This window comes from Anas acuta, chromosome 16 (assembly GCF_963932015.1).
Source record: "Anas acuta chromosome 16, bAnaAcu1.1, whole genome shotgun sequence".
Lineage (NCBI taxonomy): Eukaryota > Metazoa > Chordata > Aves > Anseriformes > Anatidae > Anas > Anas acuta.
In genome coordinates, this window is record NC_088994.1 from 15,315,701 (window position 1) to 15,340,360 (window position 24,660).

The following is a 24,660-nucleotide window of genomic DNA, read 5'->3' on the forward strand; positions in this document are numbered from 1 at the left end:
TCGACTAAATTTAAAAGAAAGCACACGCCCAAGTTCCTGCAAGCACTCAGTGAAAGCAGGAGCCCTCTTCTTGAAAGCCACGCTCAGAGCCAGCGCCGACACTTGATTAGGGCCTGCTAAAAATAGCTCTTTGCGTAGGTGGAAGGAGAGCTCATAAGTACAAACACAGGAGGATTGGCAGACACAGGGCTTTGGGGCTGGGGCACCAGGTGAGCCATGGCGCGAGGTGTGGGACAAGGGGCTGCAGCTGCAGCAGGAGCATGGAGGAGCCTGCACCAACCATCCTGGCTGCACAGGGCAGTGCTGGAGGAGCCCAGTGTCTGCTTGCCACGCCATGTGCAACCCCGTAACGAATGCCCCCGTCATTCTTCATGCATAAAGCTCCAGCAGAGCTTTGAGCACCGCCCTTGGCCTCCTTGAGGGAGACAAGGCCACCAGTGGGTCCTGAGCAGGGGCTGTTCCCAGGGTCCATCGTGGGGGTGAAAAACCCACAACAATTCCCTGGTGGGAAGCAAAGCAAGCATCTTTCATCCCAACTTCCTCAAAACTTCACGGGTGCTGTGGCTCTGGGTCTCTCACCACAGCCCCCAAGGACCAGCGTGCAGGAAGCAGCCCATGAGGTGCGACTGGAGAAGAACTGGGTGCAATGGGGCTGTGACCCACCATGGAGCCCACACCAAAGGGCTTCGTGTACCAATGGTCCGGCCCATCACCTCAGGAAGCCCGTGATGAGCACAGCCAGCACCTGTAGGACGTTCCACCATGGGAGGGGAAAACAAACGTGGGGTGGAGGGGAGGAGGTATCACCAAAGCCTCCGGCTACCACATCTTGTTTTGCAGCACTTCCAGGCTGCTGCGTGCCACCCACGCACCCAGGCAGCCCCAGCACCCATGGACGGCAGCTGGCACACCCAAAACAGCACAGCAGAGCACGGCATGGCACCCTATGGCCTCAGGGCCAAGCACCCACACCCTGTCCCGCAGGGGATCACACAGACCAAAGGTCCTGGAGACCTCTGCACCCTGGGCAGCTCCCGCTTTTATTGCAGTACTTCCATAATTTTGCTCTACACATCTGCATTAGATCCATACTTTTCCTCACCAGATCTGTGTTTTTCCCCACTAGAGCCACACTTTTCCTCAGCACGCCCACATTTAGCCCCGTAAAGCTGTGTTTTGCCACCACAGAGCTGACTTTTACCTCAGCAAACCGGCGGCGCACCCATGCCACCGCTTCCCCTTTAGGCAGACTGCTCCTGCCATGTGAGAACATGGCGCCTTCCTTCCCCATCCCCGCCTGCCTTCCCCCTGCCTTATTTGAGGCAGCAATGGTGAATTTAGCAACAAACACCATGGCGGGAGGCCTTGATGCCTGGCAGCCCCATCCCCACTGCCATTGCCCTCGCCACCGGCTTGCGGCGCCATCTTGGCTCCCCTCAGCCGCCCACAGCCGCCATCTGGCGAGGCTGCTGGGCCCCCTCTCGCCGCCTCGCCATTGCCAGCACTTTGAGATCGACTTTTTTGTGTTTGTGACAAACTGCCGGCGGCAAACACACCACCTCGGAAACACTGCGTGGGCGGCGGACGGCTCCCCTCCCCGCTTCTGTCTTTCTGGCCGCCCGGCCAGCAGGCAGGCATGCGCGCTCACCGGGGTGGCCGTGATGGCCTCTCGTGGGTCTGGGCAGAGAGAGCAAGAACAAAACCACCTTTTTTTGGCGCCAAGATATTTATCTAACTCTTCTTTTAGACAGCTCCAGCCTGCACCTCACTGGGGTGGCTGGTGCTGCCCGCACTGCTGCTGCAGCCCTCAGCAGCACTGCCCTCCTCGACAGCCCAAGAAGCGCTGCAAAGGTCACACCACTCTTTTTTTTTTAGTGAAAGAAAGAGAAAACATGCTGGTTTACACTTTGGGGAGCAATGAGAGGCCCTGAGATATTGTGTGGTGTCCAGCTGCCACGGCCAAGTGTTCCTGAAGGCGACAGGCAAGGGCTGTGCTCATGCACGGCTCCAGCTCCATCTTGCTGCCTCTGTCACCCAGGCTCATAAGGGGACACTTTGCAGGACACCCACTTGGGCACCCACAGCCCCCTGGCCTCCTCCTGAAGCATGGAGGTGCTGGAGAAAATTGGGGAAAAAAAATAAACACCACTTCTTTTCTCATTACACATCACAGTGCCACACCTCCAGCTCTTCCATGTGCTAACTAAAAAAGGCAATTAATCTGAAGGAATTGGGTTTATTGCCACCTCCTGCCATCTCAAGGTGCTTGGGCAGCCCCCCAGCACCAGATCCCAGCCCACTATGGACCCCCCAGCTCTCTGCAGCCACAGGGGCTGCTTTGGTTTCCAGCCCTGCTCTGGGAGCAACCCAAACGACAGGCGCCATGGCCAGCAGCAGAGGCCCTTCAACGCCATCCCCTCGGCACTAAAAATAGACCAGAGCGGTTAAAAAAGAAAAAAAAAAATCAAAAAACAACAACCACACAAAACCGGAGAACAATAAAAAAAAAAAAAAAAAGGTCTGCTTGACCATCAAAGAGAAAGCACTCGGTTGGAGCAGGCAGAAGCGCCTGTGAGGAGAACTTTCAGGTTATATTTTTCTCTTTCTGCAGCAGGCAAGCCTGTTTTTTTTTTCTAAAAGAGGTGGAAATGCTTCACGGCTGCCAGCCTTGGGCTGAGGCATCTCCACTCCTGCCCCATTTGTGGGCTTGGTGGGGCTGGAAAGGCAGCAGTGCTCTCTCAGGTCAGAACAAACGACTGAATTTTCCTTTCGAGCTGTCTACCCGTTGGTTTCCTATTTGTACAGAAAGAGGCAGCGCTTGTGGGCTGAGCTCCCCCCCGCCACTCAGCCAAAAACTCAGCAGCTCATCTCGTGGCCCCTGCCCGGCCCTTGGGTCCAGCATCGTGCCGAGGCTCCGGACCCCAAACCTCATCCAGGAGCCAGGCACAGCCCCACCAACTGCAAAAAAAAAAGCTCCATTTCTGTGTAATCTAAATGAGGACATTTGTCGTGAGCAGCCCCTGGTAGTGCATTAAAAACACCTCTCTGCTCACAGAGGTGTTTTTTTTTCAGACGTCAGCATCAAAACGGCAGTGGAAAATGGGGTGCGTTTTGAAGCTGTTGTACGGGGAATGTTTGAGCTCGGCGCTCAGACGATGGACGTGAGGCGTTGTGCGGGGACTCCTTCAGCTGGTGCCGATGCGGAGAATTATTGGAAACTTTTCGGTGACACCTAAAGCTGAATTCACGCCGTCTGCCGCTGAAAGCAACCCTTGGTCGTCTTCGCTCACCACAGAGACATTTATAACAATCGAAGACACTTAAAAGACTTTATTCAACAACAACCATACACGAAAGGTGCATTTGACCCCACTGCCTCCCCCCCCCCCCAAAAAAAAAAAAAAAGAATAATTGCAGCAAGAAGAAAAAGGGTTGGACAAGAGTGCGATAAAATGACCTGAAGCATAAGCAAAGCCTGGAATCCCCAACAGTGTCCGTGACACAAATTTTAATTGTTTGGGATTTGGGGCAGTTTCTCCTTGTTTTGGACTCCTCCATGAGCCCCAGAGTTTCCCAATCCCGTTCGGAGGAGGGCTGTACAACGTTATCGGCACGGCCACGGCATCGGCCACAGCGGTCCGGGAGGTGCAGGGTTTGATTAAAGGCTGCCACGAAGTCCTGCACACACACTTTTGGCAGCTTTTAGTAGCTGGTCCGAGCTAATCTGGCTCTTCTAAACCTTGTCCTGCAGTGTTTGATGTGGTTCGTTAGCCAGTAAAATTACCAGGTGCCTTGAAACGCAGTACAGCGTCCCCAAAACGTGGCAGGACTTTTTCAGCTCCCGTTTCATTTCCCAGCGCCCAGCAACGTATCTGCAAAATCGCGCCCTTTCATCTGTCTTCATTTCTGCTACAATCGTTTTAATATTAATTACGGAGGAGTTATATTTTTATGTTCCTGCTAACTAGCAGGGTCTCAGGGCTCGAAAACCGTGGCCAGGAAGGCAGGTAGCTATCGAGAGAGCCGGATCGTTTAGCTGATGGTTATTTTCCCCTGCAGCACCACGAGCCGTGCCGGGAGAGTGGGTTTAGCACAGAGCCCCCATCCCCGTGGGCAGCAGCCGAGGGCACAAGGCTCCTCCTGCACCCCGTCTCCATGGGGTTCATCGCACCAGAGCCAAAACCAGGGCACTTTTTGGGGGAAAAAGCATGGGTGTGAAACTGCTCGCATTCAGAGCAGAGGAGATCTTGGGTCCGGAGTTTTCCCTCTCTGCTATTTATGAACAGGAAGAAAAAAGCAAAAAAAATGTGCAAATGCCCACCTGTCCTTTCTCGTGCCAACAATATAAGGGGATAAGAGAAGCGGCGGGGTCTGAGCAGCACCGAGGTCACAGCTGCAACCCCGCGGCCCCTAAGCAGCCCGGGCTGGGGGCAAGGGAGAAATATGGAGAGGAGCAAACCCGGAGCTATCAGAGTGCAGCAGCCTTGGGTCAGAATTTGCAGAGGTGGCAAATTCTGCCCGCAGTGAGGTGTCCCCAGCACAAGCACGGTGCTGCGGCCAAGGGCTGCTGCGTTATGGCTGGGGATCTTTGGCGAGCACCGGTCCTTGCACGGCAGCTGGGTTTGCACCTTCCCCTTCGCTTTCTATCCACAGACACCGTGTTCTCCAGCCACAGCAGCTCTTCTGGGCCTGGAAGCAAGTAAAACAGAGGAAAATAACTCGCTGCCCTTCATAAATGTGCTCGTCAAGCCGCGAGATGCCGGAGCTGCTCCTCACTCCCCTTTTGGCCCTGTGCAGGAGCCGCTGGCGGAGGGGATGCGGACAGAGCCTCCCCTCGTGCTCCGGCTCAATTCAGAGAGGGGGCAATTAGGAAACACACTTTTTTTGGTGGGGGGGATGGAAATGAAGGTCTTCTGCTTGTTGAACCAGACCCCTTCACACCGAGGGGAGCAGCGAGCAGCTCCAGGCTGAGCACGGGCACCAGAGGATGCTCAGCAGCTCCCGTGGCCGGGGACCCCCGGGCATCCCCCCGCACTCCTCGCTGCCTGCGAGCTTTCTCATTTTCGGGCGAGTCGAGAGAACCACCGAAACACAGGGGCTGCATTTCTTTTTTTTTTTTCTTTCTTTCTTTTTTTTTTTTTCTTCACTTCTCTTTGCCGCCCCGTCTCTGTCCAGCGTGTAATGGAAATTTTACCACAGACGCTTGCGATGAACAAACAGGAAGCCAGCAGAAAGTGTGGCAATTCGCTGTAGCCCGGCTCAACTCCTCCGAGCGCCGAGGAGGGCCATAAAAGCCGGTGTGGGGGCGGCTGGGGGGGGACAGAGCACGCATGGAGGGGCCGGGAGCCGCGGGGTGGCAGGTAAGGCAGCGCTGCCCGCGCCTTCTCCTCCTGCGGGGATTTCTCCTCGCTCCTGCCCATCCTCGCTGCATTTTCTGCTCGGCTCCTTCTTGCGATGGGGTTTGCTGGGGGGGCTCTGCTGCTCCGTGGCCGCTCTGTCCCACACGTCCCCAAACTCAACCTTGCTGCTGGAAATTAATTCCATTTGGCTTTTTTTTTTTTTTTTTTTTTTTTTCCCCAAACCCGTATTGCAAAGCTTAGGCATGGGGGGTGATGGAGATGCTTCTGGCCCCATCCATGCGCAGAGCACAGGAACATTTTGGGGCCCAAAGGGAGCAAGAAATCCAGAAAGGGACTGAAAATCGATCACTAATTCCTTTCTGCCTTTTCTGGCAGCTTCCAAGCCCTGCTCAGGCTTTACATTAAGGCCGTCGGTGCCGAAACTTGAAAAATCCTTCCCTTGGATTTTGTTGTTAGCTCTTTTTTTATTTTTTTTTTTGAATTGTCGGGTTTTTAATGCTCTTTTTCCCATGGTTATGGCAAGCCGCTCTCTCGTGGCTTCCCTTCCCCGGAGCAGCAGTTGGAAGCACCCCGTTGCATTGGGAAGCTGAAGCTGGGACGCGGATTTGGGGTCACGGAGCAGCGAGACGCGGGGCAGACCCTGCAGGAGCTCGCTCTGAGGCTCCCCGAGCTCCCTCGGAGCTGCTCCAGGAGGGCACATGCCAAAAAACCCTTCCTCCCTGCTCCTGTGGAGGCAAACCCAAATTTTTTTCCACCCGCACCAAGGGCAGGATCAGCCCATTGGGATCCGGAGGTGCTGCAGAGCTTTGGGCTGAGCGGGGATTTCGGTCCCCGAGCGCTGAGCCGGGACCTGAGAGAAAATTTGGGGAGCACGGTGGGGATGTGGAGATTTGGGAAGGGGACGAATCCTGCAGGGAGTGGGGCTGGGCATGGATGGATGGAGGCAGGGCAGAACCGAGGGGCCGATTCTCTGCTTTTTTCCCCCAAATCCCCAAAAGCTTGGTGGGACTGGGTAGGTGCAGGGCGCGGGGCCGTGGCTGCCCAAGCGAGGGGCACCTCGAGGACTGTCTAACCTGAGAATGGTGAAAGATGAGGGTCAATCTCAGGTTCGTCAGCCCATGAGACGCCTTCTCCAGAGCGGGACGGGCAGCGCCGGCCCCGCGGCCGCCCCTGGTGCAGGGGGGAGACGTGGAAACGCGGCGGGGAGGGGAAAAACACCGGGGATATTCTCACCAAAAAGAGTTTTTCTCACTCTTTGTGGAGTGGGGACGGGGAAAGGACCCGTTTTGGGGCAGGCAAGGCTCAGCACGTCCCAGCCGTGATTTGGGAGAAGCTGCTGGAAGCTCGGCCACGCTTTAGCGCTCGCGCTCGCCGCCCCGTGCCCGTCCCGCCGGCGGCTCCGGGTGCCGACAGCGCCTAATTGGGACCCCCCCGACCCCCACCACGGGCTGCGAGCCCCTGAGAGGAGCTGCAGGGCGGATTTGGAGGCTCTGGAAGCATCACAGCACATCGCTCCCCGCAGCCCTGACGAGAGGAAGACGGCGCCGGCGCTGCCGGTGCCGGTAACGAGTCCCCAGGCACCGCTGGGGGCTGAGCGTGTCACTGATTTATGGGGGGAGCAGCCAAAAAAAAAAAAAAGGGGGTGTTTTTTAAAAATTTTCCACCTCGAGTGGCTAAATACAACAAAAAAGCACAAGATGCACTCCTGGCCCCGCTGTCTTTCCTGCGATTTAGTGACGAATCCTAAAGCAAACGGGCAAGGAGGGAAATGTCCCCGTGCGGTGCCAGCCCGGTGTTGGCCACGGGGATTTGGGGACGGACGCCCCGAGCCGCCTGTCCCCAGGAGCCGTGAAGCCTCAGCCCTCGTGCCTGCCCCACGGGATCAATCCCCACGGGCAGAGCAGCCCCAAAAGTGCTGAAAATCCCCCCAAAACAGCAGATTTCCAGCACCCATGAGAGGCCAGAGCTCCAGCAGGGAGCCCGGCTCTGCCCCTCTGACCCCATAGCCGCAGGTATTTGGGGTCTGGGGGTGTCCCGGGAGCAGCAGAGGGTCCGGGATGGCCGCAGGGATGGGTCCCGAGGCACGTGGCAGCCACGGCTGCGCCCAGCCCAATTTTGGTGCGAGAACCAACAATTTTGGTGTTTTTTGGTGATTTCGGTGAAGGCCCTCGCACCACGCCCCAAGCACAAAGCGGGTGGGATCCGGGTGCCCCCCCCCCAGCCTCTCTGCTGTTATTTGGCAGCTGTGGGGTGCGGGGACCCCTCCCCACTGTCCCCCCCAAACCCCTTTCGCCCATCACTGCGGGGCGATGCCCCAAGGAGCCGGGGGGGGCAGCGGGCACGGGGGGGGGGGCCTGGTGGGGGCAGCGGGGTTTGGGGGTGCTCGGTGGGATCCGAAACAGGGCCTGGGGCAGGGCAGGGTGGGGTTAAGTGTGGGAGGGATCCCCTCACACTCCCTCAGCCCCCCCCCAACACCCCCCACCCCTTTCCTCCCCAAACCCCCCTTTTACCCCCTTTACCCCCCAACACCCCACACACCCCCCGTTTGCCCCCCCACTCCCCTCTTCACCCCCCAATCCCCCCCCACCCTCCCCTATCCCCCCAACCCCCCCCATACACCCCCTTCCCCCCCCCAAAACCCTCCTATACACACTTTCCCCCCCCTTAACCCCCCATATACCCCCCTTGTGTCCCCCTCCCAGGCCCACCCCACACCCCCCCACTATCCCCATCCCCCCCCACACCCCCAATTCCCCCTCCCCACCCCCCTATAACCCCCCCACACCCCCCACTACCCCCCCATATCCCATCCCCGTGCCCCCCCCCGGGGCCGTTCAGCACCGCGGACAGCTCCAATTCCCCCCCCACCCCCTCATAAGCTCCCTCCCCCCCCCCCTTCCCCTCCCCATCACGTGTTTGGGTTTTTTTTTGGGGGGGGGGGGGGCACCGCCCCGGTTATAGCGCGGTCACGCGCCCGCCCCTATATAATGCGGGGCGGGGGGCGCGGCACCGGCACCGGCACCGGGAGCGGGTCCGGGAGCGGCGGCGGCAGCGGTGAGCGGGGAGGGGGGGGGGCACCGGGACCAGGCACCCCCCCCACACCCCGTTAGAGGCTGCCCCGGGAGTGGAGGGAATGGGATGGGATGGGGAGGGGGGGTCCCAAACCCCGGAGCGAGGTTTGGGGGGGGTCCCGGTCCCGTGTCCCGGTTGGGGGCGTCCCGGGGGGGTCCCGCTCCTCGGGTATAGGGAGGGAATTTGGGGAGGGGGGGGGTCTCCATCCCCACTAAGGTGCTTCACCAAGTCCGGGGGGGTCCCGGGTTGTTGTTTGTTTTTTTTTGGGAGGGGGGGTCCTCGTGGTGGGCAGGGGTCCCCCCCCACCTCTCCGTGGGGTGCCCCCTGACGCTGTGGGGAAACTCGGGGGGTCTGGGGGCTGGGGGGGGGGGGTCCTTTTTTTACAGGCATCCGGACCCCCCCCTGCCCCCCCCACCCACCACCCTCGTGGAGCTCCCACCATGCGGCTCAGGATGATTTCGGCTGCCTCCATCCTCGTCCTGCTCTTCCTACCCTCGGAGACCTCCTCGCCCCTGCGGTGGCCCCCCCCCAGGCTGCCCGGAGCCCCCCAACCCAATTGGGAAGCGTGGTCGGGAACCCCGAGACCACCCCCGGTACCCATCGGCAACCCCCAACCCCACGGACAACCCCGGCTCTGCCAACCCCGGAGGGGAATTGGGGGGAGGGGGGGGGCAGCTTCAACCACCACGGCGGCCCCCCCCCCCACGAGACCCCCGGGGGCTGCAGGCGGGCAAGAGGCGAGAGGGGAAACCCAACTCCCTGGACCTCACCTTCCACCTCCTGCGCGAGTTCCTGGAGATGTCCCGAGAGGAGAGACTGGCCCAGAAGGCGCTGAGCAATAAGCTGCTGCTGCAGAGTATAGGGAAGTGACTTTTTTGGGGGGGGGGGTGAAGGGGATATCCCCCCCCCCCCCCACCTTGACCGAAAAGAGCACCCAAGGGTGGCTGCGGTGGAGCAGAGAGGGGAAGCTGCTGCCCAGCCGTGTCCCGTGTGGTTGTGCATTAAAATCGCCCTCGCACCTGCCCCGTTGCCATGCCCTCGTGTTCCCCCAGCCCATTTTTTTTTGGGGGGGGGTCCCTGGGTCTGAGCCATATGGGGCCGGGTTGAAGCATCCCATCTGTCTGCACACTGGGGGAGGGGTCAGGAGCACCCTCAAAATGTCCCCCCCGCACCCCTCCGGCCACTTCGCAGCCAGGGTTTGGGGACGGTGACCCCGCACCAGATGCGGGTACGGGGTGGTCGCTGCCCTCCTGGATCTGCTCGGTCCCTGCAGCCCCCAACCGGGTGCTCCCGGACCCCGTGTGTGCTCTGCTCCCAAATTCCACCCAGAAAGATGGAAAAAAACAAAAAAAAAAACACAAAATGTGCAGCGTTGGCACCTGGCAGGTGTTAAAGGGTTGAAGGAGGGCTCTGGGGGTGGAAACAGGAGCGCAGCCGGGCCGGGGGCTGCGTCCCCCTGCCCTGTGCCCCGGTGCTGCTGCCATCGATCCCATAGGAGGAGGAATGGGGAGCCCGGGGGGGCTGCAACAGGGTCGGGGCTGCCCCTGGGTGCACCCCGAGGCCGGGTCCTGCCCCAGGCAGATTTGGGGAGCCTGGTGGTGGTGCTCAGCGTGTGCGTCCTCCGGCCGGCGAGCCCAAAGGGTTTTGGGGTGATGGGGGCAGCCCGGACCTGCAGTGTGGGGTGGACACACACATGCACGCACAGAGCTGCCATCAGCTCACCACGAGGAGCGGGGTCAGGCCGGAGGCTGCGTTCGTCCCGGACACCTCGCATCGAAGCCTTGCTCTGCTGATGCACCCTGGGCTGCTTTTTTCCCCCCCTAAAAGTACTTTTTCTCCCATTAACAAGAAAAGGTAAGGAATCCATCAAAGCAGTGATTAGCTCAAGGAAAAGGGAGGAGCGGGTCGTTAAAACAGAGGCAGTGACGCAGCCTGAGACGGGCTGGGGAGTGCTGGTAACCCGCTCTGGAAAGTTGGGGGGGCATCGTGGGACCTGGGTGATGCCCCCCCTGCCTCCAAGGCGCCCCCATTACTGCAGCCCGGGGGGTGTGCAGCAGCTCTGGGGGTGTTTTTCCTTCTGGGGGCTCAGAAGAGCCGCGCCGTTCAGCATCACACAGCGGTGGGTCGGGGCTGAGCACGGGGACAGGGGGGAGCTGCGTGAAATGAGGACAAATCAAGCTAAAAGTGCAGTTCTAGGAGGGCGCAGACTGCGTGCGGTGCCGGGAGGTGCTCTGAGGAGCAACGTGTGCTTCACTGCAGCAGCTCCGAGTTGGTTTTGTTGTGACCCCATCCCCACCGGGGGGTGGGCAGCGAGGTTCTCACACATCCCCCGGCAGCAGGAGAGGTCTGAGTCCCAAAGCACCACCCGCCACGAGTGCCTTAGGATGGTGAAACCTCAACTTTGGATCTTTGGTAGGACAAACCCTTACCCGAGGCGGTTGTTGGCCCTGCTGCAGCACAAACGGGCTGAGAGCTGAGCAGAGCTGCTAGGAAAGGGGAAACCCGGCACTTCACCACCACTGGGGGACAGCAGAACCGATGTCGATCGAAGGGCACCACGTCGCAGGGTTAAACTGTACGAGACCACGCACCAGGAACATTTATGGCCCCACGCACCGGGGCTGTGTTACCTCCTCCTGACTTCGGGAATCACAGAAACCTCCCCGCAGCTCTCGGTGACAGACTGGAGCACGCGGGTACGGAAAGAAGCAGCCCACGCGTAGTTCTGCATTGAAAACATTTATTTTACAACAGTGGTTTCAGATAACTTAGCAGTCTTTATTTTAGTTTATATTCAGACGTACGATACACAAAACTACCATGCTAGAACATAAAATAATTCCTTCTGCTGGAACTGCGGGTATGTACAGGAGCTCAGTAGTATCGAGTGTTACAATCCACAAGGTTCGGACAGCCACATCTACTTACATACAGTTCAAAGTATGGTCCTTTAGTAACATAACAAAATATATATATGTCTATATTATAATTGCTTCTCAGATGCATTCATACTTCGATTGTGTTTTTTTCTTTTTTTTTTTTCTTTTTTTACAACTTTTTTTTTTTTGTTTTTAAAGACGGGCTCCCCCCACCCCGCCCCGCCCGAGGTGAAGTACAGTGCAAACGCCGAACGCATTCCCTCCTCCTGCCGTCCTCAGCTCCCTCAGGCTTTGGAAAGAGGCCAGTACAACACAACCCCGTGATGAATTACTTAGCTTAGGGCCCTGCTCACATGCAAAATTAATAGAAACCGCCTTGGATGAGCTGATAACGCAAAGCAAACGACCCACGCCCAGCCCAAAAAAAAAAGTGGGAGAAGGTGGGGACGAGCAGAGGAAGGGATGACAGCAACTGGCTCACGTGGCGCACGCCCAAACGAGGACACGGCGAGGCTCTGGGACTTGGCAAGAGGCAGAGTTCATCGACCGCGTGGGACACGGACAGAACGACAAAGGTGGGCGCAGGAGGTGGGATCCCCCCACCTGCTGCATGGAAACCCACCGTGGAGACTCACGCTCTGCATCAGGCATCAGCTCCTGGGGTGCAGGCTCGGCTGCGCTCTCCACCCGGCACGAGCAGCAGCAACCCGGTGGCACCCCCACGAAGGCCGGCCACAAGCTGCCTTTACACAAACTAACTGCAGTTTGGTGACTTGCAAGAGCTCCCCGGCTTACAAGCCCGACCCGCAAACACTGCAAATTGAGCAGCTGGAGCAGGCTGTGCCAAAACACTGTTCGAGTTTTAATTCTCTCTAGCAAGGAGGGAAGATTTCGGGAGTAAAGGTTGTTTTCTCCTTCCCAAGCAGCACAGCTCCCTGCTTTGCCCACCACCTCTTTATTTATACAACAGGATCCTGCCGCTGTTTCACCAGTCACTCAAGCCAGGAGTTGTTTTTCCTGCAGCTGCAAGGAGAAAACAAAATTCTGGCCACACAAAACTCGCACCGTGCGCTTGTCTGAGAGCTCACAGAAGCACTTTGAGCCAAATTTCACGTTTTACCACCAAAGAAAAAACGGCAGCAAGTGCGAGGTGCACACCTGTTGTATAAATATATGTATGTGCATATACACACACACGGTGCTGCAATCCAAAACCTACAGCGCGGGTTGGGACCTTGCTTTGTGAGCTCAGAAATCCACTTTGTAGAGTACAACGTGGTGAAAACCAGCATAGGGGGAAAAAAAACGCTGTATTCTGTTCACCTCTAGAGATGAGGGTAGTGAGCACGTTTAAACCACCCCCACGTCCCAGCCCACACAAGCCAAACCTACCCCCTTGCCCTCCTTGCGGCTGCTGGGTTTCATTTTGATCCCTAAAAAGAAGCCCGAGCAGCAAAGCCCAGCGCCAGCCGACCGGGCTGAGGCCAAAAGGGTGGAATTTGAGCAGATCACACTCGGTGGAAGCCGTCACCGCGCACGGAGCACGACCACGGGCACACAGCCACGCTGCTGGCCGCGGGGGAAAAGGGAGCAGAGAAGACACCAGCACTCGAGAATGAATGGCCACTTTATAGAAGCGCTTCCTCTGTACACATACATACATATATATAGAGCCACCAGGAACTCCCGGCGTCTACCCTTGGAGCAACAAAATCAGCTGTGCACGGAACACGGGTGCTTCGTTTCCAAACGAAGGTTTGTCTTCCACATTTATGGCATTTGGCTTGTGCAAACAGAAAACAGACCGACAGCTTCCCTCGTGCGGTTCCTTCGTGTACAGGAAGCCTCGCGGAATGGAACAGGGATTCGACAGGGATTTCCATCTTGCAGAGTTCCACACAGCGCTTAAACCTCCGAACGCAGCGCGTGGAGCAGACCAGAGTTCTTGCAGGACTCGGACACGGACAGATTTCCTGCCCCTGAGTTAGCTATCAGTCATACTTTCAGGATATTTAAGCAGTTGGTGCAATGGTATGCTACAAACTAGATGATTTCCACGACAATACAGAGAAGCGGCATCAAATGATGAAGCGAGTTAAGTTTATACCGACCTTACGCCACTAACACTTGCGCTGGGGGGTTACAATTCAGTGCTCTGATTCTAAGATTAACGCGTATTTAAACAGCATCCAGAATTATTAACACGAGGCAGGGGCCGCCAAGGGGCAACAGCCTCCCTGACTGCCTGGCGGGGATCTCCTGTTAAATATTATGCCAATATCCAGTTGCATCGGGTAGGGAAAACTGCAGCACAAAGACGTTTCCTAAACTCTCTGGAAACGTCAAGAACACTGAAGGGCACCAGACAGACGAAGGGCACAAACTACTGGAGAGAACGGGGTACCCCTCTGGAGTGCACAGGTTACAGATGCTCTGAGATGTGCCCCCCTCACAAAAAAAAAAAGCACGCCAGGGTCCCTCGACACCACGCAGCGTAACTGCCTTAATAAACGGGACAGGACAGGACGGGAGGGCATCTCCCAGCGGGTTCCTGCCCGGGTTCTACCTGTAGTGTTTGTAGGCTCTGAGAGGAAAGGGTTTGAAAGCTGCACTCCCCCTTCCCAGGGCACCGTCGCGGGGCTCGGCGTTGCTCAGCTCGGTGCCAACGCCGCCTCCCAGCGCGGGCGCCTCCGGTCAGACCGCAGGCTGTGCAGGACCCGACTTCCAAGAGCATCACATCGTAATACCACTAGGAGCGCTAATATCTAAAGCAGTTTAAAAATATTACAAATCTAAAAATAAGACTAAAAAGGTACGATGGCTCTAAAACATCACCGCGTGGGATCGGCAGAAATGTACACCATATCGGACACCACGGGGGCTTACAAAACCAAAAGTTATATACAGATAAATATTTAAGAACTTCCTACGTACATCACCAACAAAACGATACACGTGAAACTGCTGCAATAACCCTTCAGCAGCTCCAAGCGAGGGCGCAGTCCTCGTACCCCGTATCTGCAGGGAGTGTAGGGGGTCAGGCACCGCGAGCCCCGCACCGCCAACAGCCCCCGGCTGCTGTGCCGTGCTCAGGGCTCTCCTCACTTACCCGAAGCCACGAAGGGCACAACGAAACTCGCAGCGAAGCCAGCAGCCAGCCCTCGACACGCACAGAGTCGGGCTCTGGACGCGCTCCTCCCCGCGAGGAGGAGCCACAAAAGCGCTCAGGAAACGGGCGCTGAGCGGGGGCGGCCGCACTCCCGGAGCTGAGGTCTCAGGCAACTCGTAAAACAAAAAACTGCGATGCAACTTTTTAAAAATAACCAAAAAAAATATCCAAGCTCAAGCGTTCATTCGGGCGGCAGGCCGAAGAGAGATGACAGCGCTCGGGTGCAGCTCTGGAAGGAAACATTCTGCACGCAAGCAGTGCCCGCGAAGCTGCTGCTTCAGCTCTGGCAGGGACAACGCAGCCCCAGCAACTTCAGCTCAGAAATGTGCCACAATTAACAATTATTTCCAACACAACTTTGCATTTACTAGGATGAAATTTGGCCACTTGGAATTGCAACTCCTGTTTGACACGGGGATGCTCTTGTACCTTACCTCCAACAACAAAAAGAAGTGGGCATTGCCCTACCTAGCTTCTGGTTACACAATTTTAGTCTTAAAGCAGCAATGTTTAAATAACTTTTTTGTAGAGTTCAGGAAGAAAGACGTTACTATACAATCATATTAAATTCAGAGGTCTGAGGAGGAATACAGGCAAACTAAGACTGTTTCAAAAAATATGAGTATTTCCCTAAAAAGGCTTTTTCTCCTCATTCCCTGTGACTGGGATCTCAGCATAGCTTCCCTCAGAGCATCTAGCAGCACTCAGACCAATCCCCTACACCCACAGAAACAACCCAAAGGAAAGGAAAGCAGCACCTCTCGCTAAACGAGCAACCAAACCAGGCGGTTTCCCCTGGATGTCACCTTTCCATGCAGTGCAGAATGCAGATGAAGGCATCGCCTCCACCCTCCCTTTGCCCCACACGTCAGACCTGCTGTCAGCTCACCCGCACGGCTTCCCCGCGCTGCTGCTGCCTCCTCGCACCCCGACACCAGCCCTGGTGCACTCGCTCACTCTCCTGGCCGCTCGCTGCTCCCCATCAGCTTTTTTTGGGGTCAAAAGAGGTGCCTGGGGGTTAAGGAACAGAAGCACAGTCAAAGCTTTTTGCTACACGTCCCGATGAACGCGTGGAGATGGGAGAAACACACGCAGAGCGCACGGGGAAACAGCCTTCATCTCGCTCTACCCAGTCAATCGTATCAACTGCGCTCATTTAAAAAGCCAAAAAATCCCCCAGGGCGGTTTTGTTTGTTTAAGCTGACAACATCGAGTGATCTGCGTGGATTACAGGGGCCATTCGAACCAGCGAGTTCTCAGGGAAGGGAGCCTGTAGAGAAATTCAAGCATAATCCAGGGTGCAATTCAACAGCCAGAACCAGCGCCGGGCAAAACCTACAAGGACAGCCTACGTGATGTCATTTTTTTAAGCTTTAAAATTGCTTTTCTTTCCAAGGGGTCAAACAAAGACTTAATTGAAGACCTTGAGCCAAATCAGAACTGTCCTCAAGCCCACTCAAGAAAGTTTTCCTGACAAATCAGAATCTTTCACTAACCCACAACGTTTCAGGTCTGAAGGGCTTTCTGCGAGGCAGAAGTTAACAAATGTGCTCCTTACATCTCGTCAGTTTTCATTTTTGGAACCTGATGTGGTGACAAAAGCATGCTTATTTGCAACAGGCGAGCAATAAACATGGGTTTGTACCAAGAGCGACAGTAAAATCCCACTTTGCACGCGTTCCTCCCTCGGTGTTTAGACTGTTTCTATAACATTTTCTTCTACCCAGTGCGTTGAGCGTGGCTTCACATCAGATTTTATGTGCTCTATCGTTTCCAGCTCATGCACAGATGGAGCGAAAATAAATTCAGAAAGATTCCCTGGCAGGAGGGTACCCTTCATTCGCTGGCAGCTCCCACAGCCTGACAGTGCTTTTTTTTTTTTTTTTACCCCATTCGTAACGCCTGGACCTTAAAAGAGCAGCGGGAGAGACCTTCAAAGCACACCCCGGACGGGAGGCTGTAAATAGCCTCAGGACAGAATCAGGTGAAAAATGAAAAAGGGGAGATGAGGGTACAAAGAACAGAGGCATTGTGATATAAAACCATGAGAGCAGAATTAACGAGGCTGTAATTAGCTGCTAGAAGCGCCACACGTAGCCTTACTGGTAGCTGCTCTAGATCCCGGCTCCGTATGACCTAAACCAAGAGAATTAACAACAAAATACACCAGCGATTCAGCAGCGGACTAAAATGCCTCTTTAACAGTTAAACAAATCTCAGTCAACCACAGTTTCAAGAGAAGTATTCAAACATTATTGGCTTCACAACACAACAGGAAACCTTTCAATGGTTTCCCCACAGTTGTTCCGAGGAAAAGAAAAACTGGTGTAAACAAGTCTAAACGCAAAACAATGTGCAAATTATACAATATAAACATAAAGAAAGGTGGTTTGTTCTTAAAAAGCCATTTAAGTGCTCCACAAAGATGCTCATGAGAAAATTAAAGGGCTAATGGATTATAAAAACACGTAATACCCCATTTGTCTCTTAGTATCTCATAATATTAGAGAAAAATGTAAAAGCCAATTATTATTATTTTTTTTTTTTTTTAACATTTATGCTGTTGCCTGTCTGTATTTTATCCACTTGCTCGGTGAAAACCAACGAACCAGTTTCACTTTAAGATTCTCATGCATTCCGAAAAGCTGCACTATTTGGTCTTTAGCATTTCAGGAAAAGTCAAACCAAACCAGAATTGTGCTTGCAGTTAAAATCCCACCGCCACCACCAACGAAACCCATTCACAGTTGGTTTTGTGACAAACTACAGCTTGTGATTACACTGACACTGAGGATAACCCTTACGCATAAAGAGGTGCTCATCAATTTACCTGTTCAAAGATTGGAAACTCTCCCTTCTTATTTTTCAAGGTAGATTTATTTAAGCTGAAAACCAGCATTAAAGAGAACTCCAGCTCTACAGGACTGGCATTTTTTTTTTTTGGTTCTTGGCTTTGTAAACTTGCTTAAACAATGCAGGAATAAGAGAATTGGCTTGCTGCACCCAAATGAAAATCATGAACTTTTAAAGGTCTTTGACAGCTTGGCTGTATGAAAAAATGGTGGCTTCTGTGAAACTTTTTCTTTTTAAATCTCATTTTTAGGCCAGTACTACTGCTTAAAATGCAGAATGTCTCCCTCACACATATTGTGACAACTCAATACATTACACCACAGACATTTAACATAACTCCATACATGCTATAAAAAAAAAAAAGAGAAAGAAAACATAAAACCGTAGCTAAACTGCTTTAAATACTGCATGCTACAGCACTTCACGTATCATCAAGATACGACACTGAAAGGTGACAAAAGGCTGAAGGGATTACAAAATATTCTCGGCAGGTTGGAAAGCTGCCTTCTTACTCTGGCAGAATTTTTTCCCCCTCCCCATTCTCTACTTCTAATGTTCATGATTCTAGTGTTGAGTTGGCCATGTAATTTTTTATCCATTCTAATTACAGTGTTTCCTTAACTTAATTAAATCCATCAGTGTGGTAGCTGGGGTGAGAGTCAGCTGTGAGCTGGGTCGTCTCTGTGGCTGATGCTGGCTGTATCACAATAGGTGCGTCTGAGGCCTCTGAAAAGCAAAGACAAAAGGTTTAGCACGTCAAGCAGAAGAAAAAGCAGCGTTCTGTGGTGCGGCAAGCGGAAGGTCCGTCTCCCTGCAACACTTTGATAACACAATTTTACACTCCTCTAGAGCACGATGAGGATTTATGGTCTTTCAGTCTGCACACACTGCCATTAGCCTGGCAATAAATGTTCCGTATGTAGCTTTTATTTCTTTCTGCGTTTAAGCAGCTGCTGCTCTCCCACCATTCAGCAACACCAGTTACAAACAGCATCAGAGCACACCCAGGACACTACTGAGCAGGCTGGGGGTGCACGAGGAGCTGGGAGGGGACAGAACCAGATGGGGGCTGCCATCACTCGGTCACTGGTCAGCAGGTGGTGAGCAACTGCCTTGTGCATCACTTTGTCTGTTCTTTTTGTTGTTATTTTAATTTCTTTCACTTTTTCCCCCCCCTCTTTCTTATTAAGCTGTCCTTATCTCAACCCACGAGTTCTTTTACTTTTCTTTTCTTCTCTCCCCCCGTCCCACTGGGCGGGGAGCGAGCGAATGGCTCCCTGCTCAGCTGCCCGCTGGGTTAAACCACAGCAGACACCCATTTCTCCGAAGCTGAACCCAAGTTCAGCAAAGACCCACGGGGACTTCTCAGCAGCTGTATTCCTGTGGTGGTGTTACCCGTGTAACCGTTTAAACTCTGGTGCTTCTTCTCCCCCAGAGACCCGTGCTGATCTCTCTTCAAAGCCAGCACTGCTCCTTAAATAGCCCACTGAGCACGAGGTCAGAGACCGATACTCTCTGAACATCAGTCATCCTACACTTGTAGAAATCTCACAATTTATTTATTATTATTTTTTTACCTACCCCTTTCATCTGACTGCAACTGTGCCTCCAAGTCCTCTGGAGAGACGTAGTATTCCTGCTCTTCGCCTTCAGGAGGTTTAGGTTTACACTTCCCACAGCAACAATTACAGCAGCAGCACAGACAGCAACAGCAATAGCAGCCTGTGATGAGCCCACAGAACACAAACAAGGCCTGCAGAGGACAGAAGATAAAGAAATGTTCATAATCTACGCCCACCACGCCGCGACCATTGAGTTTGTGAGACTTTGATATGGAAACTAGAGACAAAAAAAAAAAAGTGATGTAGAGGCATAACATATTGGCTACGTTTTTATATTTAACCACCGTGAGGTATTTAAAATATGTGCAAAAACTGGTGACAGCTATGAACATTTCCTACTGAGCTGAATACTGTCAGTCTGGTTTACTTGAAGAAATTCCTAGAAATTAGGTTTAAGTGGTCTGTGTTTTCTGCTACATCTGCAAGATGACACTGAAGCAAATCTGTAGTGAAATCCAGAGGTACAATAGTTTCAGACAGACTGGAGTCTGCATAATATCCCTGGCCCAGATTTACACTAGCTAGCCGACGTACAGATTGTCATGTACCTACAGCAGGGACTTACCCAAGGCCGTAGGCATGGCTGCAAAGCTAAATCACACTGAAGTTAGGAGATTAGATCCTACCACTACCTGAGCAAACCAACACAAAGCCAGCTGAGCCTGTCTGGGTGCCCATCACTGTGAGGCAAAATTTTCTCATGAAAATTAATTTTCATGAGCAAAATGAAAATTTTCAGAGGTCACTGCCTAGAACTGTTTGAAAAAATCATTGTACAAGATAGCAAATCACTCTGATTTGGGGACTTCACTTCCTACAAGGGGACAGAGAGATAGAGACAATGCTGGCAACAGGGTAGAAAAACAAGGCATATTATGCTTAAAAATGAGTCCAGTAAAATAATTCCTCGGTGCTAACAGAAGACATCTATACAGTAATTATTTCACCTTTAAAAAAAAAACATTTTAAAAGTATTTGTGAAGAAACATGCAGTGCAATTTGGTACACTGTGAGACTCTTCCACTGTACAAGAAACAATGATTGGCAAGTGAACAAATAATCTGGAGTCTGTGAAATCACAGTTAAAAGGTTAAATTACAAGGTGTCAGAGATTCAACAAGTTCCAGAAGTAAAAGCAAACACCATTTTCAAACGGAGTTCTTTAAGGATTTTAAATGTCAATCCAGAACAACTTCTCCTTGCACTTTTATTTACCTTTGCCCACCAGCTGGATAGGACGAAATACGTGTTCACGTTTTCTTCACCAAACTGCTCTGCTACATACAGACCCAGAGAACCATACTTATCATAAATGTTTCGCTTCGTCGCATCGGTCAATATTGCATGTGCATTATTGATCTCTTTAAATTTTTCTGCTGCCTCTGGATTATCAGGGTTTTTATCAGGATGATATTTCAATGCAAGTTTCCTGCAGAAAGAAAAAGAGTATAGATTAAAAAATGGGATTTGTGTTCCCCATCCCCACCACCTCCTTGTTCCATAGCCTGCCACTCAGGAGAGGTTTTCAAGTCCCCATTGAAAGTATCTAAGCAGCTCTGGTTTCCTTCATTTCTGATTCACTTCCCTGTTGATAACAAAACACTGCTGCACTGTCTAGCTTAATTTGCAGGATTGATTTCAGACTGCTGGATTGAATCCTCAGAAATCCACTGGAAAAATTCAGCACAATGAAGAAAAGAAGAAAGCACTCCCTTCTACCCCTCAGCCCCAGCAATTTCCACCAGTAGGTTTTCATGCTGCTGAAGCAAAAACCAAGCTAACAGAAGAAAGAGACACGGCATGTTTATGATACAGTATCAAAGAGTAAATATAAGCAAGCTGCCACAACTTATCTACAGTGGTGGAACACAAAAATAGAACAGACAATCACTTGTGGTTAATTCACCAGTTCCTGTGCAGGTACAAAATACATTTCAGTTCAAGTCTTGCTAGAACAGAACTGGCTTTCGAGTTTCGAAATATCAGGAAATTTTAACGTACCTCCCCATATCATCCGAGATCTTACAACTAAATGATAGCGGTTTACAGCACCCTGAGGTCACGAAGGATAGCACAAAAATCCAAAAAGTTTAAGGACTGATGAATTTGCAAGTTCAGACATGGCCCAAGCAGTGAAAGACATGAGTACTGGCCAAACACCTCTCTAACGAACACAGAAAAAACACTGCTTGGCCATTTGAGCCATTTGTGCTCCAAAGCAGAAAATGATTTGGAATTCTATGCTTACCACCACCAAAAAGGCACTTGTCCTTTTGTAGAAAATGACCACAAGTTGTTATTTAACAAACACAAAGAAACCTGCAGACATTTACCTGTGACAATTTTGAAGCTGGGCAATATTCAGATAAAATATTTGTGCAAGAACAGGTCTGGATGCACATACACAACATCAGAGTTCAAATAATAGAACAAATGTGCACTTGAAGCATTTTTATACTATGATGATGTTGCGTGGGAAGGTAACATCCAGGGCTGCCAGTAATGCCATAGGCTCGGTGAGGACTGAAGCAATCACAGTTTTTACAATTAGAGGGAAGTTATGTAAACTTAAGGAGGACTTCGCTACTATCAGGTTGCAACAGGTAAATATTTTTCATTTCCCATATGCACACAGATTCCGTAGCCCACCGGCCAGCAAAAGACATCCCAGATCAAATGGAACAAAAACGAGGTGGCCAGTAAAAGAGCAGAGGCAACAAGATAAGGTGACGTTTCAGATACACATTAAGCAGCTACATTCCCCCTTGGATCCAGTCAAGTCCTTCCTCCAAAGGAAAAAAAGTTTGCAGTTTTTACCCCCATGAGTGAAGTCATTTTCTGGTCACTGAGGCTAGGGGACTACTGCCTCAAATTTCCAGTTAAAAGATTTTAGAAAGCCATAGCTAATTCTGGATAGTTTGTCTGCCTAATTTATTCATGGGTTTCACTCTGTAAGCGCTATCAGTATTAAAAAGTGACTTGGAAAGGGAAAAAGGGTTTGGTAAATGTTGAAAACTAGAAGGAAACTTATGTATTCTCAAGTAAAGATTTCTACTGACCCCTAGTGTAATGTTAAACACACTGCCACTTGTCAAATAACACGACCATACATAGCTCATGCTTAAGGTAAAAAAAGCAATTGCATATAAGCAAGTCTGGAGGGAACGTGGGAAGATAGGATGGGTACAGGACTTTAAGTTTTTACTCAGTCAATGTGAAACCACTTCACATGTCCAACTTTAAGAAAAGAGGTAAAAAAATCCAATTTTAAAACTAACTCCACATAAAGTAAGACATTTTGCATGTAATTTTAGAAAGAATTGTCAGTCTCCATCCTTGTTTACATCTTCAGTCTGCACCTCACTGTGTCAGAACTAGAAATGATGGATAAAGGGGCAGGACTGCCCAGCTGTGTTCTCTAAGCCAGGCACAAAGCTACAGAACGTAAATGAGGAGTTAAACTCTGATCCCAGCCTTAAAACATGGTTCAACTTTCAGATAAAGAACTTGCAGAATGATGCTGCACATTTGAGAATTTAACTTGCTATAAAGAACATTTAGGGATCTAACAAGTCTTGCACACAAAGTCTAGGCATGGTTTCCACACAATTTTAAAAAGAAACCACGTGTTTTCACCTGGTGTCCTTGCTAATTTTTCTTGCAAACGTTTTAAATAAACCAACATGAGCCTATACATAAATACCACATCTGTTGAACACTTAAAAAGCTATTTGTGGTATCAGGCAACAGGTGTAAGACTCAAACCTTTACCTGTATGACTTTTTAATGTCATCAGAAGTAGCATTCTTGTCCAGTCCTAGCACGTGGTATAACGATTCTCCAGAGGTAGACAGCGAACGTTGCCTCTGGTCTGCCATCTTAACTAGCCTGAACAGAGGAGTGGTCCCTGGAAGAAAAAAATAAAAAATTAAGAAATGCTTAAACTAAATAGAACAAAGACCTTATTACAGAAATCAGCCTTGAAAAAAGAGGCTTCAGGGTATGAGAACTGCATGTGAAAATTCACCTTGTAGGTTTTAACAGGTGTCGAAGAGAAAAAGCTCTTAATATATGTGGAAGTTAAAGAGTTTCAGAAAACCCAACAGTGAATTATCAGTGAAATTTGCTCCATCTTCAACACATCACCAAGTCCTACAGAATCAGTGGTGTATATACCCAATTTCACTCTTTAAAAAAATAGAATAAAACCCAACAGCTGAAGTGTAGCTACAGGTATGTCCCGCATACACATCCCTAATGCCATTCATCTTCTTTGTCTTAATGTTATTTATTCATGACAACAGCTAGAAAAATAACTGGACAACAGCGAGGCTGCTGTCACACTGAGGCTGCCTTTTTGCACCACAGGTGCACGGGGTAAGCACAAAGCTCCGCGTCCATCTCCCCCCTAAGAACCAAAATCTGTGAATCAACCATTTAACTTGTCTTCTAGATAAATCATACTATGGAAAGCGACAGCCTCCTGCTCTAAATTCAGATGTGCAGACCTCGGAGGTCTCCCCGGCGCAGACAGATATGGATACGCCCTCTAACATCCTTAGGAGATTAGCATCTGCCGTTCTTTAGCTGCAGAACTGCAGCGAGGATGAGCATCGAAGAGAAGACTATTGGCTATTTTTGGATTATGTCATTACAGCTAGCCCACACCAGATTATGTAGACTTTGAAAAAGATATTTAAAGCACCAGACTTTTCAAATTTAACCCTTTGTCTTATATAACAAAGTTAATAACTTCAGCTTTTTTTAATGCTACCTAAAAGAAATACTCAAAGATCTGTCACTACCTGGTTCTTGATTCTCAGAGCCTACCTGGTAACTACTCTGCTGCGTTTGGCCTCCCCAGCTTTTAATTAGTTTAATGCTGATAACTGGGTCTGGTTTTGGTAACTGGAGTGCAGCTGCTGAACTAGTAAACTCTCATCTAATTTCCTTCAATAAATCATTGGCAGCTCTGGTAAGTTTAATTAAATGCTACCTAATAAAGAAGTGGTAAATTAATAATGATGATGATGATAACAGTAGTAAGAATAGCAGCAGCTCTAAATTCATAGGCCAAGAATCCAAAATACACTCCAAGTCAGGAAGGAGGATATGTGTGTAGGAAGAAAAAAAATCTTTTATTTTTTTCCCCTTTTAAAAAGACAGTGATAAGCTACTGAACCGTTTCCACAGGAGAGAAAAAATATCAAGGAGAGGAAAACCATCAAGAACCACCCCGTCCAAGAGCACAGGAGACAAAACACCCTCCAGGGTGGGATTTCCATGCCTGCCACCACCAGCCTGTCCCCCCAGCAGTCCTGCTACAGAGGTCAAAGACTGGTGATCCTGACGTGGATCCGGTAATCTAGCTAATCACACAGGCTGCCCCGATGGCTGTGCAGGCTCCTGTGCTCCATTCTCATCCACCGGGAACACCACCTCTTCCTGGGAAATTCTCTTGCACTTTCTATTACGCCCATGGGCTGTGAGCAGCATCCAGCCCTAGGGACACTTCTCTGGCACTCCACTACCTGTGTTTAGCAGTCTGTAGCTCCACTTAGGCAAAACGAGCTCCCTTTCAAATCAATCCAACACGCCCCTGGCGCACGGATGCTGCAGATCACAGGTACGCACCATGTTCTGCTTAATAAAATCTCTCCTGTTAAATGAGGGCCAATTGGTTTAGTAGAAAAAAATTCAATTTG

At 51.4% G+C, this 24,660-nt stretch overlaps 2 protein-coding genes and 1 long non-coding RNA gene across 10 annotated transcripts in view; 2 read left to right on the forward strand and 1 right to left on the reverse strand.

The window, feature by feature from the left end:
- The first annotated feature begins 4,602 nt into the window (after positions 1 to 4,602).
- Positions 4,603 to 7,058, forward strand: LOC137865584 (uncharacterized). Its single transcript, XR_011102005.1, has 2 exons — positions 4,603 to 5,360; positions 6,624 to 7,058. It is a non-coding gene; the product is annotated as an uncharacterized lncRNA (long non-coding RNA).
- Positions 7,059 to 8,264: 1,206 nt separating this feature from the next.
- Positions 8,265 to 9,497, forward strand: LOC137865417 (corticoliberin-like). The gene is made up of 2 exons (XM_068700495.1): positions 8,265 to 9,083; positions 9,118 to 9,497. Exons 1-2 carry the CDS (start codon positions 8,873 to 8,875, stop codon positions 9,300 to 9,302), a joined length of 396 nt encoding a protein of 131 aa, XP_068556596.1. The 5' UTR covers positions 8,265 to 8,872; the 3' UTR covers positions 9,303 to 9,497.
- A 1,658-nt stretch (positions 9,498 to 11,155) lies between these two features.
- DNAJC5 (DnaJ heat shock protein family (Hsp40) member C5) overlaps positions 11,156 to 24,660 on the reverse strand; it is a 29,767-nt gene continuing 16,262 nt past the window's right edge. For all 8 annotated transcript variants that reach the window (XM_068700613.1, XM_068700614.1, XM_068700617.1 and 5 more), the window contains 4 exons: positions 22,727 to 22,862; positions 20,171 to 20,384; positions 18,915 to 19,086; positions 11,156 to 18,059 (listed from right to left, as the gene is read on the reverse strand). In XM_068700613.1, coding sequence (XP_068556714.1) covers positions 17,956 to 18,059; positions 18,915 to 19,086; positions 20,171 to 20,384; positions 22,727 to 22,833 — 597 coding nt within the window. In that variant the 5' untranslated portion in view covers positions 22,834 to 22,862 and the 3' untranslated portion in view covers positions 11,156 to 17,955. The remainder of the gene's footprint in view (positions 18,060 to 18,914; positions 19,087 to 20,170; positions 20,385 to 22,726; positions 22,863 to 24,660) is intronic.

Bases quoted from the DNA above. Each gene is read 5' to 3' on its own strand.
- LOC137865417 (XM_068700495.1), top strand. From the start codon at position 8,873: ATGCGGCTCAGGATGATTTCGGCTGCCTCCATCCTCGTCCTGCTCTTC. The intron at 9,084-9,117 runs GAATTGGGGGGA...AGCTTCAACCAC, and splicing joins GCTCTGCCAACCCCGGAGGG to CACGGCGGCCCCCCCCCCCA.